At 42.4% G+C, this 19,190-nt stretch overlaps 1 protein-coding gene and 3 non-coding genes across 4 annotated transcripts; 3 read left to right on the plus strand and 1 right to left on the minus strand.

Moving 5' to 3' along the window:
• Window positions 1-40: 40 nt before the first annotated feature.
• Window positions 41-16,966, plus strand: tmem116 (transmembrane protein 116). Its single transcript, XM_050046360.1, has 11 exons — window positions 41-191; window positions 5,444-5,490; window positions 5,920-5,983; window positions 6,355-6,486; window positions 12,375-12,476; window positions 13,398-13,447; window positions 13,576-13,659; window positions 13,767-13,902; window positions 14,010-14,154; window positions 14,252-14,331; window positions 14,583-16,966. The coding sequence occupies exons 1-11, from the start codon at window positions 111-113 to the stop codon at window positions 14,748-14,750; spliced, it is 1,089 nt and encodes a 362-aa protein (XP_049902317.1). The 5' UTR covers window positions 41-110; the 3' UTR covers window positions 14,751-16,966.
• On the plus strand, window positions 9,023-9,094 carry trnae-uuc (transfer RNA glutamic acid (anticodon UUC)). The gene has a single exon. It is a non-coding gene; the product is annotated as a tRNA-Glu (tRNA).
• trnae-uuc (transfer RNA glutamic acid (anticodon UUC)) lies at window positions 9,806-9,877 on the plus strand. The gene has a single exon. It is a non-coding gene; the product is annotated as a tRNA-Glu (tRNA).
• On the minus strand, window positions 10,301-10,372 carry trnae-uuc (transfer RNA glutamic acid (anticodon UUC)). The gene has a single exon. It is a non-coding gene; the product is annotated as a tRNA-Glu (tRNA).
• Window positions 16,967-19,190: the final 2,224 nt, after the last annotated feature.

Below are 19,190 nucleotides of genomic sequence, written 5' to 3' on the forward strand. Positions count from 1 at the left end.
CAGAATAAAACCTGCTGTCAGGCTGCTGGATGTTTCTGTGACAGTCTCAGGTCCTGGCTGCACACAGATCTACATTTTTATTCATTTTAATTCATCTCAGAGTTTCCAGCATGTCGGCTCCCGAGAGGCTGCAGGAGATTTTTAACAACAGCACTGAGAAAAACACCACCGGAGCAAAAGACTGGACTGAGGTGAGAAATGCTCATCAGTTTATTACTGCTTCAACTGAGTAAAGAACCTGTGGTAATACAAAAAGCAAAATACTTTTTTTAAAATACTTTTTATGATCAACATCAACAGCATCAACATATGTACTCATTATGCAGAGTGGCCCATATTGATGCATTCATGTGTTCATCACTTTAAAGTTGCAGCTTGCAAATGAGGAGCTCATTTTAATAACTTTATACAGTTTCATCTAAAATAATACATCATCATTTATCAGTTAATTATGTTTGTATCAATAATCTGAATCTGTAATGTAATAAAAATAAACACAACAAAGTAAAAAGGACATTTTTATATATTTCTCTTCTCTCTGAGATGTGCAGATGAAGGCTGTGAAGTAGCAGGAAAATAAAAAGTACCTGAGTACTTAAGTAAATGGACTCACTCTCCACTGCTGCTTCAAGTATCAACAGTTAAAACCACATTATTCAGCATTATTATGTTATTTATTGTATGTATGTGTTATTATTGTTATTATTGATGCACCTGCTGCACATGTTGCTCATCAACTACTTGTATACACAGATGGGTGGGTTAAACCAGAGGTTCAGACTGGACTGAATCAAAAAAGCTCTGCAATTTGACTTTAACACCAAGGACTCGTGACCTCACTTAGACTTGAGCCTTTGGACTTGAACATACTTGACACCTTCCCCACAAACCCAAAGATGAAATATAACTTGGTAAAATGATATCAGAGATGTGTACAAAAACTACACAATGGTAAAAAACAAAATAAACCGTGCAGGTCAAAAATTACAGAGGGAAATGCAACAACTTTAAACAAACTTGTTTTCACAAATAAACAAACATTGATTTTTGTAAACTTAACACATTGTTACTCTGTTGTTAAAATGGTGTCACATTCGGTGAAGGGTGCATTGTGATTTGTTAAAGACTTGAAACTCAAATTTCAAGACTTGAGACTTAACTTGTGACTTGCAAACCACTGACTTGGTTTCACTTCTAGGTTAAAGTGAGGGTCAGGATTATTCAAGAAGGATAAAATAGCATAAAGTGGAAATCCTCAAATACAGAACTATAAATAAATGTACTTGTGTGTTTTCCACCGCTGTGAGAGAGCAAGGAATCACTGACGGAGAATTAAAGCGTCTTTAGATGTAAATTAAGGAAACAGAAAGACACGTGTTTGGAAAGTCAAGGACTTCCACTGTTCTCTATAAAGGAGGAGATCTCACTTTAAAATCCTTCTGCTGCTTATAATCATTTTAAATATGATTCACTACATGAGATGGGTGGATTAATGAAGGGGCCTAGCAGGCACAGGCCCAGGGGCCCAAAGTGTCAGTGGCCCCACTGGCCATCACCTGCAAAATATCACTCAAATTAAAGCTGAAAACACACTGGCGCCATTGCATCATATGACGCGTGTCAAGTGTCGCCCGTAGCACACACTGGACGCATAACGCTGCAGCTCGTCAACAGAAAACCAAACAAAGTTATTCCTACTTTTACTTAAAGATCTGTACTTCCTCCACCTCTGTGTTAGCTTAAAATCATGTGTGGCCCCTGATTAAACTTGATTTCTCACCTGAAGAGCTGATCCCCAGAGCTGTGACTCACCAGGAAGTATTGTTTTTGACCACTGTCTTTATAATGACGGGACTGTGGGTCGTTTAGCTCGGGATATTTCTCAACCTCAACAAGCCTGTCCTCATCCATTCTTCATCACACGAGACACAGCTACAGCGACAGAGTTCTCTTTATACATCAGTGATGAGGAGAGGAGTCGCGCTGCCATAGGAGCAGAGAAAATGAAAAAGAGCTGCTACAGGAGCTGGTCTGTACAAGCAGAGAGCAAATGGTGGGAAAATGCATTTAATTCCAGGGGCGGTAGAAATGGACAGTGGCGTAAAGTGTCATGGGGCGGCGTGTCCAAGAGTGCCAACGTGCGTCTAGCCGCTGCCAGTGTGGGATTGTACTGTACATTAGAAATAATAGGGGCATATTTCTTGAAATAAATAATAAATAATACAAACATTCTGAGAACACTCTCAGAGGGCTCCTAACTTAGCCTGAAGGTTTTTAGTAAGAAGTCCTGGTATAGGAGTGAACTATAAAAGCTCTCTGAGCAAAAGTGAGGTGATGTCGACCCTGTTGCTAGGTGTGATACATTCTTTTAACAGGTGTGATTGGTAGGGACACGCCCCTTTGTGAGCCCTGATTAAGAAACTCTTATTTAAAGTCCTCCTCCGTACTGCTAATCGTTTTTCACCTTAGGAGCTCTCTTAAGGTCTGAGATGCACTCTGAATCATTTTATCTTTACAAGGACTTAGTCTTAACTTTAAGGGGAAATTCTGAGAAAACGTCACAATTCTAAGAATTTTCTTAGAATTCAGTCACTAGGAGCAACTCTTAGTGCGAGGAGGCTTTGTGAATATGGCCCCAGGAGACTCAGAATGACCAAACAGATGCAAAGGAACTGCAAAAAGAAACATGAAAAAAGGTGTAAAACAACCACAAAATGATGCATATCGACAATGAAAAGAGGCAAAACAAGAAGGGGCTAAACACCTGTGAAGTCTGTGTGTCATGCTCCTGCGTTGAAAAGCTGGTGGCCTTTTACATAGCTGTGGTCAGGGACCCACTGTCTCATAATTGCCCACGCCAGAGCCCACAGTGATGTCACCAAACTGCTCATCAGCAGCATCACAGCTGTCAGAAAACTCAAAAAGATTCACTTTGTAACGATATGCAACAGAAAAAGCAGGAAATGCTCTCAGAGGAGCAACAACATGATGATGTTTGGCATTTTCATCAGTTAAAATTGAATGTTACTCAGACTGTGAACAGTGATGAGACGTTTTTTTGAAGCATCAGCTCAGCTGCAGAAACATTAACATAATAACTGTAGCTGGTTTCAGTCACGTCTTGTCATACTTCTTTAAACTCAGGGGATTTTATGTCTCGCCGCCTTCTCTATTTGTAGCACTTTCACTCTCAAACATCTGCAGCTCATATAAACCTGACCTTAAAGGACCAGTCTGCTGATTTTCTGACTGTCAACAAATCTCCTGCCACAAATACTCACTACAGCACCAAATGTGGATTAATCCGCCGCTGGAAATAGTCCCTAACAAAGTCACTGTTTCCTCCCTTTAACACTGTTGGCCCTGTTGCTGTTTTTAGCACTGTACCGCCACTCGCCGCCCTTTCAGCTCAGCCACCTCCATGTTTGCTCGTGGCGTCTGAGGTGAGAGTAGTGTGCATGTATTGCAAGTTTAAAGGAACAGTGTGCCAGATTTACAGGGATTTAGTGCCATCTATCAAAGTCCATGACCAAACGTGGACATGTGCCGAGGTCGGAGTGAGGATGTGTTGTTTTACCATGGGCAGAATTATCCACAGAGGTCTCTTCCTCCAAAACAAACGGACCAAACACTGAATAAGGCTCTGATCACACAGAGAGTGTTTCAGTAGCTGGAGGCGGCTTTTTGTAATTGACTTTAGTAAGAGTCAAGCCTTTTGCTCGCTGTTTTTGCGTTGCGACGTGCTTCATGTTTTTGCTCTCTAAGCACCTGGTGTTTCTGCCAGAGCACTCTGAACTCCTTGAGCAAAAAAAATCTTCAACTCAAAGTGGAAAAACTCCCCATGTCATCTCTTTTTTCATCATCTTTTTTCCCCGTTGTCCAATGGGATGATTTGAGAGGCGGGCCTTCTGTGGTGGTCACGACAACAAGTTTACAGTTGGTAAACAATGGAGGAGAAACTGGTGGTAGTGGTTGCTGGATACCCAGAGCTATACGGCCTGATGATAGACAGCAGGTTGTCAAACTGCCCCTGAGTCATCCTAAAATCTGCCTGTAAACGTCCATGATGGAGGAGAAGCTCCTGGACCAACTGGTGGTACTCCCCATGATCCAGCCTCTTTTTAAATAATACGTATACAGAAGCTCCCAACAGTCATTCTTTGGGACCTTGCCGGTCCTCCAACAGTGCGAGACAAGCTTGTAACATAAATAAAGTTCTTTTATGTCCACAAAGAGAGAGTTCAGTTCAGTGGAATCATGTTCATATTTTGCACGGATATCACCAGTACATGTTTTTCATCTTGTATGCCAGTATTACAGCAACATACTCGTTGCTCAGGTGGTGTATGACTCCACCTTCCCATTTCCACTCGCAATCTATGGGAGGAGAACCGGAATCGTGTAAGTTATTCTCAAATGATCTTCAATGTAAACTGTGTTTGTAGTATACAGTGGATGAACAGATAAGTCTGGGTTGATGGTTTGGTAGGTCTTGTATCTTGTTCCCTCTTTAGATTGTAATTCGTCAATCATCTCTCTGCGACTGCTCTCAGTGTAGTCTTGTCTTTGCGTGATCTCAGATAGATACGAGTTCATAACTTGGTTCTCCTTTCTTGTTAACTCGAAAACATAGTATAAAGGGTCATCAAGCATGCCATGACGCTGCTTTACCTTGTTAAAAAAAAACCTGCCTTGCTTTTCTCTCACTAGGGCTTGCACTGAAGGTAGTCCTGCCTCCAACAGGCAGAGCAGGTTGGGTGTGGTTGACCTCACCCCTAATAGGGATTTCACCCCAGTCATATAGAGAGACTCAACAGACTTCAGGGAAACCTTAAACCAAGCCTCACACCCATACAAAATAGCTGAAAATGCTGCCTCAAAAGTCTTTAACTTAACACAGAATGGAGCATCATAATTAGTCGATAAAAAGATAATTAATTTATTTACATTCCTTCTGATAATTTTCATTCATCAAATTCCAGATTGACTACATTTAATCATCGGTTTGTTCATTTAAAAAAATAAAAATAAAAATGCAGAAACGTAAAACTTTCTGTAGATACACGACATTTATTCTGTTGCTGAGAGGCTCTAATGATGAACTCTCTCCAGTGGTCAGGAAACATGCTGAGAACTATGTATATTTATTTATGTGCTGGGTTCTGACCCTTCACTTCACTTTTCTGTTGTTGCTTATTTATCTGGTTTTTTTCCCCGTTCTTTGTAAACTTCTTATCTGAGCATCTACATTTAAATACTTCATTGTACTTTACTTCTTCATATTTTAATATCAGATTAACAGATCTTTTATTTATTCTTCTAAAGTTCATTTGTTTTCAGTTCCTTTTATTTTGAAACTTCCCCAGCGTGTTATTTGTGCTCTAACCTGACTCTGCCTGTGAGTTAGTGTGAATGACACTGATCTGACGTCTGCTGTCTGCAGGTGTATGAAGCCGTCAGGTGGATCCAGCTCGTCATGGCTCTGCTCAGGTCAGTGAGGTCATCGCTTACTGGTTTATCCCCTGATGGTTAAACTGGTTTACTGCAAAGCATTAAAGTAACAAGTCTGATTCGTGACTGACGCACAGTCCTGCAGCACTGTTCCTTATTTACGCAGTCAGATTTATTTTAAAATGATTTCTGAAAAGATTTGAATTTAATGTATTTCAGACTCTTCAGCACATTAAGCTTTCATTTCTGTTTCAATGACACATTTAAAGGAGGTTAAAGGTCAAAGGTCACTGCGCTCAGACAGCAGAAGAAGGAGAAGTTCCAGTCATCTTGAAATAATGTGATTAGAGCTCATTGTTTCATCGGGAGACATTTTGAGAAGCAGCATGACATTTGTTATTAGATATAAAAGTTTACTGAGAATAAATGTTATATGTTTTTAACGGCAGTCTGTGATCGTGTTTTCAGTGTTCTGGGTTCAGGCTCCATCATCGTCTGTCTGATGTTACAGAGACTCAGCCGCACGCCCGAGGTCAGTCTCCGTTTTTTGTTTTACACATTTCTGCTCGCTGCAGCTGCAGGTTGCACGACCTCAAACATGAGCTGATATGACATGGGACTTCTGAAATGATGTTCAGAATCATCTCAAAGCCTGTAGCTACATGTATGTGACCCTTTGTAAAGCTATGTCTAGTTTATGAGTGCGTGGAAAAGTTTAAGTACAAATTCATTCCCCAATTCCCCACCACCTCTCCTAAACAGGAGCAAGACACATGGGATTTACTCACAGAATTATAAATTAAGTGGATAAAACCTGTAAAATCAGATCAGCATTATTGTCCTTTGTATTGAGATGTATTTCAGAGTGCAACTGTGTGTTTGTTTGTGTGTGTGTGTGTGCAGCTGCAGCCTCTGTTCCTGCTCAGTGTGTCCGATCTGCTGCTCGCTCTGTGCTGGCTGATCGGAGCCGCTCTGTTCTCTCAACGCTGCGGCAGCCTGAACACACACTGCTACCACCTGCACACTGTGGAGCAGGTAATACTACTCTACATGACACTACACTACACAACACAACATTACAACATCTCCAGAGCCTGATATATCATCTCCTTCTGTGCCATAGAGCCCAGTTGTTGTTAAAAACACATCAGTGAGCCACAGTGTGTCACTGATTGATATGTTCCTTAATACCATAAACACTGTAGTTTATTTTGACTCAATCCCATACACATCATTCAAATGTGGATGGATCCACTGCTAAAAATAGTCCCCAACAAAGTCACTATTTCCTCCTGTTTGGGATTAAAAACTAAAGAAAAGCTGTAGGTGTAAACTGTAAAATGAAATAATGTTTTGCTGCCTCTCACAGTAGCTGGAGTCTGAGAAAAAAATAACTTCATTCACTGGGCCGACTGCCGGCAACTTTTAAGGTGGAACGTTAACTTGTAATGTTACTCAATGCATGAGTTGATGACGTGAATCCATCAGCACACCTTAAATTTCACTGTGACAACTTTGACCATCACTTTAGTTTTTATATGACACACACTTTTAGTAATGACTTTAAAAATATAGATTAATTTGGAGCGGATTATGTGAAGGTCATATATTCTAATCCTCACTTCCTGTGGGCTACAGCAACACTAAACCCCTGAGCTTGCCTGAGAAGGACTAAATGCAAAAAGCTGCTATTTTTAAATATCCCATGGAGAGAGACTCTCACTGCAGCCTGTTCTATTTTGTTGTGAAAATGTGGGCGTGCAGCCTCGTTCTGTGGACGATAAACCAGGTGCAGACTTCCATCTGTGTCACCGCTGATGAGGAAATACAGCGAGTGCTGGACGGAGCAGTGAGTGACAACAACCCCGCCCACATTTAAGAGGACTGTCTGAACACACCGAGGGTCTAGGTACCATGTCTGAAGGCTTACTGCTGGTTCCAAAGGGACTGGACTGAAAGGGTTTGGTGGAGACGGGACTTATGATCCATTTCGGTCGTATCTGTGAGCTTTCAGAAAACGTGTACAAATACAGCCCAAGAAATATGGACAGAGTACAGACAGAAGGTTCTGTCCATCTCCGTCTCCATGTGTGATGTTAAGCCTAAATGAGCCCTTTAGCATTGACAGGCTAAAGCAAATGACAGAAGACCCAGAGAGTTATCTTAAGCTCCGTCCTGCTTTCAGCTAAGGGTCCCTTGGCCTAAAAGATGCTGAAGAACGCTGAGTCTGAACACAAAATTTGTATTTATACGTTCTACCAAATTTGGACCCATTTTAATAATTTCACATGAGAGATTTCTCTGTTTTGTCTGAGCTCCCCTCACTGCTGTAAAATACACACAGCCTTGGGGAGTCTCTTATCTACTGATTTAGTCACAGATACTTCATATTTAATCAGGAAAAACTTCTTATGTGAAACCAGACAGCAGGTCAGTGCAGGGCAGACAGAGTTTTCTGATTTTTTAGGGGGAAATTTAGGTGCCTTTTCACCGGTGTTGAAAAATATCATGGGATTTCCTTCCTCTCATCACAAACAAAAAGGTATTTCCGTAAAAACCAAGCAAAAAAAGGAAGCCTCATATGTAGCTGGCCGTGCATCCTCCCGAAACACAGAGACAGTTTAAAACTGGAAAATCTCAACTTCCTCCTGAGAGATGCAAAGTTTCAAAACTCCCAATGAAACAACCTGCATTATCAGCCACACCTCACCTCAGCAGCGGTGGACGAAACAGTCAGATTCTTTACGAAAACCACACTGTGGAAAAACTCCACTACAAGTAAAAGGATGTAAGTATGACCAGCAAACAATTAAATACCATGCACTGTTTCCACAGGAGGAGTGTGTCACATGACTTCAGGAAGTCAGTTCCTCACTGAGCTCAAACAGAAACAGTTTAACTGACTTTAAAACACATCACAGCACATTTAACATCGTCTCACGCAAACTGCTTCCTCCAAACAAACAACATAGAGTTTACTTACAGACTCTGACAGACTGGAAAACACACAAACACACGAGCTGTCGGTCAAACAGCTGCAGCAATCTTTCAGAATTTGAATCCGGTCCCTCCCACCAGCTCAGTGATTGGAGGATGGGTGTGTCAGTCAGTCTCAGTGGCCACCAGGTGAACTGCAGCTGAATAAAACACTGACTTCACTTTGTAGAGGAGCTGAACTTTAAATGACCACTGAGGATTCAGTGAATGTATATTCTCATACTGGGAACACTGGGTGACAAAACCAGGATGGTGCTGGGGTTCATAGTTTATTTAATCAACTATCAACCTGTTATTTATTTTATTTTTACTCTTTTTACTCTTTTATTTCCTTTTTTAATCTAATTTTTAGTTTTTTTTTAAATTGAGCTCTTACTATTTCCTTTGTTTTATTTTTTATGAAATTTGTGTATGATTATTTTATATTTCAATAACTGTACAGCACTTTGGTCAACTGAGGTTGTTTTTAAATGTGCTTTATAAATAAAGTTTGACTTTTGACTTTGACTTTATTTCATGATCATGATTTAATCAAAGTTGTGGCCGCCTTGTTTTTTATGATAGATAGTATAGGTCCCATATGGTCTAGCGGTCAGGATTCCTGGTTTTCACCCAGGCGGCCGGGGTTCAACTCCCGGTATGGGAAAAAGTTTAGGAATATGTACTCATGATTTCCAAGTGTAAGTCTAGGATATCAAGATTTGGATAGAGTACTACATTCAGCAACTGCTACATAGAGTGCAAACTAAGATCTGTAATCACCTGTTCAGCCCTAAAACCTGGACCAGACTAACCTTAAACCAGACCACATGGGTAATAAAGGCAGGAGAAGATGGTTACCACAAATTGATCCCATCAAAGTACCACTTTTAAGAGTTATTAGTTTCAGCTCAAGTGTAATTTGTGCGTCCATAATAAGTAGTCGTCTAGTTTGTCTTCACATTCATCCTTTTCATGGTCAGTAGTCTTAATTTAACAGAATGTACATGTAACTGTCAGTTTCCTGGTTTTCAGCTCCTGGTTTATTAAATCAGTTAATCCAAGTTTATTAATGATGGCACTGAGTCTGTGTATGATATACACCTGATACTGATGGTCCAAATATAGAAATCCTGCAACGACGCATAATCACCAATGTGCCTGTTCCCATACCGGGAGTTGAACCTGACCCAGAGTTTGCCAGCTGGGTAAAAACCAGGAATCCTGACAGCTAGACCATATGGGACACAAAGAGAAGAGGTGGTGGCCTCAAAATAATCAGGACATAAAATCAACGTAATGATCAATAATATTATTTTAATAGACCGTACGAGGCAAATAGCACGAGAAGAAAACTGCTCTTCTTTATTAAACTACCTCCCATGTGGTCTAGTGGTCAGGATTCCTGGTTTTCATCCAGGCGGCCTGGGTTCAACTCCCGGTATGAGAACAAGAATATTTGTGAATTTGTGTAGGTTTGCAGGATGTCTGTATTTGGACACAACCCAACACTGCAGACAGTATTTTCTATATAACATTCAAATTCAATAGATTTGGAATAATGGTTTCCCATACAAGCAGATGAAAGTCAGGAATTCTGAGTTTAGAAACTGAGAGCAGCTTCTTTGTTTTTTCGGAAGATGAATTATCGTTTTATGGTAATCATCTCCTCGAGCCTTTGTCTTTGATGTGGCCTGGTTCAAAGTTGGTCCAGTCCAAAGCTGGTATGGTCCATTTTCCAAATTTCAACAGGTGATTATAGATCTTAGTTTGCACTCAGTGTATAAATAACCAAATACTGTTCTGGGCTCCGTCCAAATCTGGAAATCTGACACCTACTCTTGGAAATCATGAGTACATAATCACAACATTGTTCCCATACCGGGAGTTGAACCCGGGCCACCTAGGTGAAAACCAGGAATCCTGACCGCTAGACCATATGGGACTTACTGAGAGAAGAAAAATGGTGATCACAAGTTTTAATAAATCATGATCATGAAATGACAGCTTGATAGTTGATCAAACAAATTACGAAACCCAGCCTGCGTCCTGGTTTTGTTACCCAGTGTTGTCCGTATTGGTGTTTACATTACATTCCTCTTAAATGTGGGCGGGGTTGTTGTCACTCACTGCTCCGTCCAGCACTGGCTGTATTTCCTCATCAGCGGTGACACAGATGGAAGTCTGCACCTGGTTTATCGTCCACAGAACGAGGCTGCACGCCCACATTTACAGGAATTATCTTGTGCTGACCATCTTGTCCTGTCTTTTATTCCATATGGTCTAGTGGTCAGGATTCGACCCCCAGTTTGGGAAATTACCCGTTGGACCAGTTAATCATGACATTTAGTTGTTTAAATACAATCAGACACATGTTAATTAACATATATTAATGTAAATATCAAACACATTTTGATATATTTTAAGATATTGAATGCAGTCTATTGAATGGGCTTCGTCCAAATATGGAAACCCTCTAACTGAATACATCATCTCAAATGTATATGGCTACCACAAAATACTCCCAACAGTCGGAAGGTTCTACTCCCAGTGTGGTGATTTACTTTTTCCAAATCTATTAACTAAGACACTGAGTTGATGGATCTTAATTTATTAACTACTGATTAAATCTGGCACTCCAGGTTGGGAGAGAGTTACTACCCCAAGAGAGGGAGTTCAAGTATCTCAGGGTCTTGTTCACAAGTGAGGGTAGAATGAAGCATGAGATGGATCGGCAGTTTGCCGCAGAGTCTACAGTGATGCAGACGCTGCGCCGGACTGTCACGGTGAAGAGGGAGCTGATCCAGAAGGCAAAGCTTTCGATATACTGGTCCATCTACATCCCAACCCTCACCTATGGTCATGAGCTCTGGGTGGTGACCGAGTGAAATGAGTTTCCTCTGTAGGGTGTCTGGGCTCAGCCTTAGAGATAGGGGGAGGAGTCAGACATCTGGAGGGAGCTCGGAGTAGAGCTGCTGCTCCTTCATGTTGAGGTGGTTCAACATCTGATCAGGATCCTCCTGGGCGCCTCCTGTTAGAGGTGTTTCAGGCACCTCCCACTGGTAGGAGGCCCCGGGGCAGACCCAGAACACACTGGAGGGATTATATATCTCATCTGGCCTGGGAACGCCTCGGGGTCCTCCAGGAGGAGCTGGAAAGGGTTGCAGGGAAGAGGGACGTCTGGAATACTTTGTTGCCCCCTGTGACCTGGCTTCGGATAGGCGGTTTCTTGAAAATGGGGGTGAAATTCTGCACTTAATCACATATCGACAAAGAAATCATACCGGGAGTTGAACCCAGGCTGCCTGGATGAAAATCAGGAATCCTGAGGAATCATGGGAGCTTGTTTAGTAATCTGAGAGCAGTTTTTATCTGCTGCTGATTGCCTCCAACATTCTGTTGAATTAAGATTACTAACCATTCTGTTGGTGTTATTATTCTGTGTGAACCACCTCTTGTCTTTGTGTCCGGTATGATTCAGCGATCAGGAGTCCTAGAATGATTCCACATGTATTAACAAAGACGCTGAGCTGTTAAAACAGGTGCTGATGGGACTTTAAATGTCTTCTATTGAAATGAGTGGCCCCTGAACAGATGAACTTTTTGAAGAGATCCTGTCCTGGTATTTTGGGCAGTTTGTCCCCGATGACCCAGTCCAGAACTGATCCTGAACTGGGTCAGTCTGGGATGAAGTAGAGCAGCAGAACCAGGACAGATCACAGACCCGATGAAAATAGAAGAAAACACCACAACACATTCCTGACCTACATGTATTGTTCAGACGCATCGAGCCTCGGGTCAGCTGCTGATCTTATTGCTTGATCTTTCCACTGACGGATGTTTACTGTTCACAGAGTGTGAGTGTGAAGGACACGAGTGTTTGTGTGCACACAAACAGGCTTCATATGAAAAGCAATTATGGTTTTACTATGTTTTTGTTCTGTCAGGCTCTCTACATGGCCTCCTTCTTCTACACACTCAACTATGTGTTTGACCTCTACACCGGGATCAGAGAGAAGTTCTACAGCTGCATGAATGGATTCATACAGGTACACAAAAAACATCATTACACAACAAAGTCCGGAGGGGGGCGGTGTATGCAGTGGTATGTATCTGGATATATTCACTCAAATACTGTACAAATTCATGGCACCTGTATCTGAGCTGCTAACAGCTGTTAGCGCTGTTAGCGGCGCCGGTCACTAACAGCTGTTAGCGCTGTTAGCGTGATTGGTTTGTTTCGATTTACACCCGCCCCAACAGTCCTATGTTGTAAACACAGCCAGCATGGTGAGGAGGGGGTTTGTCAACTCGCATTGCGTGTGTCTGTGTAGGAGCCTGAATGAATACTCCATGAAGTATCGGATGACATGGTTTCATCAATGTTATCATAGCTTTTTGGTACACAGCAGCTACTGTTGTTGTAATACGCGTTTGAAACAGTGAGGCGCTAGAGTGCGCTATCTGTTTGAATGCAATATACGATCTCAACACTAGATGGGAGAAATTCCTACACAGTGCCCGTTTAATTATCAGAGATGTCACGTGAAAGAAGTAAACATTATTTAAAATTGAGATGAGGGAGACGTGATGCTGCTCTGCAGGGCGCTCAATTAACATGTGGCTGCAGCTGAAGAGGGAGGGGCAGGCTTGACACAAATGCTATCAGGCAAACAAAACACTTTTAATTGAGAACTGATGCCATGGGCCAAATTTAAAAACTAAAATATAAAATTACTAAAAGAAATAGAAACCACGTCTTGCAAAAAGGGCAAGAGCGCCACCTGGGGTCTGTCTGTGCACGTGCCTGCATCACAGCATCAATCTTTTTATTTCACTCTCTGCTAGAGGGAAAATAAGCAAGTTTCCCAAAATGTCAAACTATTCCTTTAATGCCCAGATGCAGAAACTGTCAGTGAATTTTTTTGTGAATTTGTTCGTTAAAAGTCGTTTCTCATCTTTTTGTCCAGGTTTCCAACAGAGTGAGCACCGCCGGTAAAATCACTGCGCTGCTTTCAGGGTGAGAAGCTGTTCAGTAACTCTGACGTGTAATGTTCATGTTCCAACCTGGTTCCAGTTTAAATACATTTAACTTATGTTCTGACAGTGATTTAAAATGTATTTGATCTAGTCCTGTTGTGTTTGCAGCCTGTTTCCTGTGCTGCTGATGACGCCTGTCTTTATACTGGGAGGCATCAACCACTGTCAAACCAACTTCAGCCAGCCCTACAGGTGAGGAGCAAAAATGCAAAGGTTCACACACTAGTGAAAATGTGTGTAATGTTTGCAGTTTTTTGTTTTCTTTATTTTGACCCTTGCTGTGAACCGTACCACACCAGGTGTCTGCTGATGCACACTGGAGCGCTGTTTCTTACCTCAGAGCACCAGCTGCCAATGGGACCCTGCAGAAGGCTGCACTCCTTCCGCATCGCCATCTTCCTCACCACCTTCCTCCTCACACTTCTCAGCATCACAGTGAGTGACGCCACGGGATATAAAACGACGCAATGTCGAATCAAAACAGCAAAAATGTAAACGTACACCACAACGTGTCTGTGTGTAAACCTCCCCTCCTGCTCCAGGTGCTCATGGTTAAAGCCCGTCGCATTTACAGGCGGGTTGTGACGGCAAACGGTTACCTAGGCAACCAGCAGCGGGCCTCCTTCCGTGTGATGGATCGGCGGATGCTCCTGTACCCGCTGGTCTTTGTCCTCTGTTGGGGTCCAGGTTTGTGTCTTTGTCCTAACTCAGATCACCAAGAGATGAGACATTGTTCTGAATGATGTTAGCAGGGTTTGAATCGGTACCTGTGTTTTTTCCTCAGCGGTGGGTCTGGCATTTCTTCGGGTGGTGAAGCCCTCAGCAGGTCAGGGCGAGGCCTGGGTCGCCCTATACATATCTCAGGTCAGTCTGCAGCAGGACTTTGGGCCTGTGGTCCTTTATCATCCTGTGTAGATGTGTCAAAACAGTTCAGAGATCTGAACAACATCAGAAAAAGTCTGCACACTAATATTTAAGAGACAAGAACGGACAGCTTCTCTTTGTATCTTTATGTGGTGGTTTTGTGTCTCTTTGGGCCCTGAGCCGACAGTCAAATGCGCAGGAACAGAGAGATGATACAGTTTCAGTGACGTGAATGTGTCTTCTGTCCTCAGGCTTTCACCTCGGCCTCTCAGGGTTTCCTCAACTGTCTGGTCTTCGGATGGACTCGTGCACGTCTCCGGCAAGCTGGCAAGATGGTTTTATCTCGAGACGCTGACACTCAGACACCTCTGCTGAGATCTCAGAGGAACAGAGGCTACCAAACACTCCGCACTGGCTGAAAGACGCAGGGGAGAAGTGACAGTGAAACTGAAAGTGAAACTGAGCAGGTGCAGCAAAGACTCAAGCGATAAGTCTGAACTTTCACTTTCACTGACAGGGGAAAACACCACGGCTGAGCGTCTGCAGGGGACAAAGACATCCACCTCTGATCCTGAACCACTGACGTGAGAAAAAAGGGAAGAAGAAGAAGCAGGGGGACTTTACGTTGAGAAATACAGAGACAAAGAAAACAGGATTTGAGAAGGATGTGGCTGCATTGACTGAACTGACAGACCTCATAGGTGGTTTGTTTTAATGTCACTTTCCAGGTCACATGACTCCTGTGGGTCAGTGTCTGGAGGTCCATTTAGCAGGTTATTCATCAGAAGCTAAGCTGAAAAGGACAAAAAGAAAATATATTTTACATTTTTATTTGTAATGCATTAGAGGTAGAAAGTGATTTTACAGTTTACATGAACCAGAGAAAAGAAGCACTTCATTTTTTTTAATATTCAAAGGCCACTAAACTTTCAGATTAATATTAAGACAAAAAGTGCATTGAATATGTGGGTTTGTCAAGTTTGATACTACTGTTGAAGCCCAGTGCTGCTCTTATCCTGCAGGTTACATAAAGGTTAAAGGGATTTAGGACCTGAGTTTAAACAAAGAAAGCTGGTTTATACATTTTGTGATAACTGAAGCAACCTGAATTTCTTTTTATAGGATGCTTGGTAGTGATTAAAGCTGGGTGTGCAGTTTTATTTTGGTGTCATTGGGTAAAAGTCCCATAATAAACTTTGAGCCTATTGTAATTCAAATGGTCTGAGAGAAAACTAGACTTCTGCTCCTCCTCTTGGCTCTGTTTTCAGGCTTAAGGAAGTCTAGCTGTGATGGGGGAGACTACAAAATCACAATCACAGGTCATTTCAGAGAGGTGGTGTTCCTGTTGGCTGTTCTACAGATACAGATGTGCGTGCACGTCCCTTCAGATGGTGAAAGTCTGAATCAATGATGTGGAGAAAGTTGCTATTCCATTTGGCATCAACTGACCACCTAGCCAGGAGGAGAGTGGGCAGTAGCTCCAGAGATGGAGCCCCCGTCAGCGGCCACAGCAATCTGAATCAAGCCAGGGGACCGGACAGCCCGACTCCCCGCAGAATCAGCAAACTTTCTGTTGCTGCTGTCACACAGACACACCAAACCAACATCAAAGAGCTAGCAGCCACAAAATCCAACTGTTATGTTGCCTCGCATCACCTGTACCTACAGCCAACAACAAACCACCACGTATGTTCTGCACTTGCGTGAGAGGTAATAGCTCTCCACACCAGCAGGCAGCGGTCATCTGTTTTCTTTATTAAAAGTGAAACCGGAAGACTAACAGGACGGATCAAAGATGCCAGTAGGCACACTAACAACATAACTTGATGTTTATAGAACGGAGCATATTTACCATGAAATGTTTCTGATACAGAGCTCAGTGGCTAAAAACATAATCATACCTAATACAACAAGTTTGTTTTGGTCTCACTCCCTCTTGACTTAAGCTGTTTGTTTACTTTCCTCACTTCCGTTTCTCTTCTCGTGTGCTGAGCTGAACTGACAATCAGAGGGATTTCATTCAACATGCTGAATTGGCTGACAGAAAGCCGACAAGGGACATACTGCAAAGACAAGGGCAACAGATGCTCACCGATGGCCCGAAATTGACCAGTGGTTGATCGTTGGCTTGGTGTGTCAGAGCCTTTAGACCTGGCGCTGTTGCTGGCCGCCAGCCCGCTGTGACACCCGGCACTGAGGGATTTTTGCTGGGTGAATTTGAGCCGCTAAAGCTGCCAACCAAAGGTCCGTCTCTGGAGCTGCTGCAGGGGACCACATCTGGTGGGAGGGGCTTGGGACAGAGCTGCAGGATGAGGGTCTATTTTCAAATTCTGCCATTGTTTTGCATTTCACAGATTTGTGGTCACCGAGCTTTAAGTTTGTTTTTTCTGTCAGTACTGGTTGTGTTACTTTTGTCATGTTGGTTGAAGCTCTGCATGATTTCTGCTTCCCAAAGATTTCCAAGTGTTGTGAGGCAGAAACATTTTGTACAGTTGTTTGACTCAGCACCTGAAGAAGATTCATAGTACATGTGTTTTGCACACTGATTGGTTGAAGCTCTGCAGTCACGCTGCTGAATGGACTCAACGTTTACATTCTGAGCTGTTTGTTTCCTTTTGTTTGGTCAAATTATAATAAAAGTATCTTCAGTTATGAAAATGGTTTTTATGTGTGACTGATTTCAGTAAAGCAGAGACAGCAGTTCTGTTGTGACTTGACACGATGAATGAAAGGAGCCTTCAACTGTCAGAATCTACAGAAATGACGAGGACATGTTTTCCCTCTTGGTTGTCGCCCTGCGTTGCTGTAGACCAACCGTGCAGAAATACAGTGAGGCCATCACACCACATGATCACCGCTTCCCTCACAGAGAAGCTGGCGCCTGACGCACAAGCCTGACCTCACTCATTATGTGATGCGGTGTCCAGAGGGGGAACACCGCCTCCCCCCGCCGATTCTCCTGCTGTGGGCATTTTGCCAGAATCTACAGGAGAACAATGAATTTCCTCTTCAATCAGACTTCAGCTTAACTGAAATACTGAAGTTGATAATGTCACTGCAGGAAGCTGTCCGTGCAGATAAATCAAAATTGAAATCAGTGAAATGAGATGTCAACCTTTTGTGTGTGGTGTCTGAAAAACAGAAAACTATTCATTCAAATGAACCTCGATTAACATCAGATATCAAGATACTGTGGAAGGTACAAAACATCCAGTGATAATAACAAAGTGACAGCAGCTGTACTAAAAGTTTTACATAACGATTAATAACTTTTTAAAATACATTTTAATTGTACATTTCTGTCTGAAGTCACTCTTGTTAGAGTGTTAGGCTGCTTTCTTCTGTCTGTTGCTCGTACTTTCATGTTTCAGTTCATCATATAAAACAGAAGAAGCAACTCATACTGCTGCAGGGTGTGTTCATGCCAACCACCACTTGACTCTCTGATACCTTTCACCAGACAACACTACAAACTGAAGCAGACACTGTTGGACTGTAAAGTGCACAATGAATTTTATTTTTATTTAACCAGATAAAAGACCCATTGAGATCAAGACCTCTTTCACAAGGGTGACCTGGCCAAGAAAGGCAGCAGCACACGTCATAACAAATACTACAAATGTAAAGACAGATAAAAATATAGAAACATTGAAATATAGAAATCTAAACAATTTGACAAATAAAGTGCAGGAGTTATGGTTTCAGTAAGAGCTTAAGAACAAAAGCACTGTTTGATAGATTCCCGTTCAAACACAAACACAAACTTAAGGTGTTCAGACTGAAGAACTAAAGGTGCATCTTAGCAGATATATAATGGTGGATCATGGGTAACTGATTGAGCCTATCAGGCATAGGCCCCCTACGCTATGCAGGGCTTAGGCTATGTTTAAACTGTTAATCTGTTGTTGGAAAGTCAATAAAATTACTAAAGAAAAGCAAAACAACCACAAACACACAAAATAGGCAAGGCAAGGCAAGGCAAGGCAAGGCAAGGCAAGGCAAGGCAAGGCAAGGCAAGTTTATTTGTAGAGCACAATTCGTACACAAAGTAATTCAAAGGGCTTTACAGAACAAGAAAATGCATTAAAATCACAATACAAAATAAAAACATAAATAATCATTATAAAATGAACTTTAAAAAGAAGAGTGCCAGATAAGATCCTTTCAGTCATATGCACAGTGAAATAGAGCTGTTTTGAGCCTAGATTTGAACATTGTCAGAGTAGAGGCCTGTCTCACATCTTCAGAAAGACTGTTCCAGATTTTAGCTGCATAAAACTGGAATCCTGATTCCCCATGTTTAGTCCTGACTCTGGGCACCAGCAGGAGGCCGGTCCCTGAGGTCCCCAGAGTCCGAGATGGTTCATATGGCACTAACATGTCAGAGATGTACTTTGGTGCTAGGCCGTGGAGAGACTTGTACACAAGCAGAGCTGCTTTAAAGTCTATTCTCTGAGCCACAGGAAGCCAGTGTAGAGACCTGAGCACAGGACTAATGTGCTCGTACTTCCTGGTTCTGGTCAGGACCCGAGCAGCAGCATTCTGGATGTACTGCAGCTGTCTTACGGCCCGTTTGGAGAGGCCAGTGAGCAGGCCGTTACAGTAGTCTAACCTACTAGAGACAAATGCATGGATAAGTCTCTCCAAGTCAGGTTTAGACACTATACCTTTGATTTTGGCAATGTTTTTTAGATGGTAAAAAGCTGCTGATGTTATTGATTTGATGTGGCTGTTAAAGTTCAAGTCTGAGTCCATTATTACCCCGAGATTTCTAACCTGATTTGTAGGTTTTAGAGAGAGAGACTGGAGGTGACTGCTGACACTTTCTCTTTGTTTCTGTGGACCAAATACGATGACTT

Source organism: Epinephelus moara, chromosome 6 (assembly GCF_006386435.1).
Source record: "Epinephelus moara isolate mb chromosome 6, YSFRI_EMoa_1.0, whole genome shotgun sequence".
Taxonomy (NCBI): domain Eukaryota; kingdom Metazoa; phylum Chordata; class Actinopteri; order Perciformes; family Serranidae; genus Epinephelus; species Epinephelus moara.

What these genes read in the sequence shown, in the direction of transcription:
- tmem116 (XM_050046360.1), top strand. Translation starts at nt 111, where the DNA reads ATGTCGGCTCCCGAGAGGCTGCAGGAGATTTTTAACAACAGCACTGAG. An exon ending in TCACACTTCTCAGCATCACA is followed by an intron (nt 13,903 to 14,009) that starts GTGAGTGACGCC and finishes CTCCTGCTCCAG; the next exon opens with GTGCTCATGGTTAAAGCCCG. An exon ending in TGTCCTCTGTTGGGGTCCAG is followed by an intron (nt 14,155 to 14,251) that starts GTTTGTGTCTTT and finishes TTTTTTCCTCAG; the next exon opens with CGGTGGGTCTGGCATTTCTT.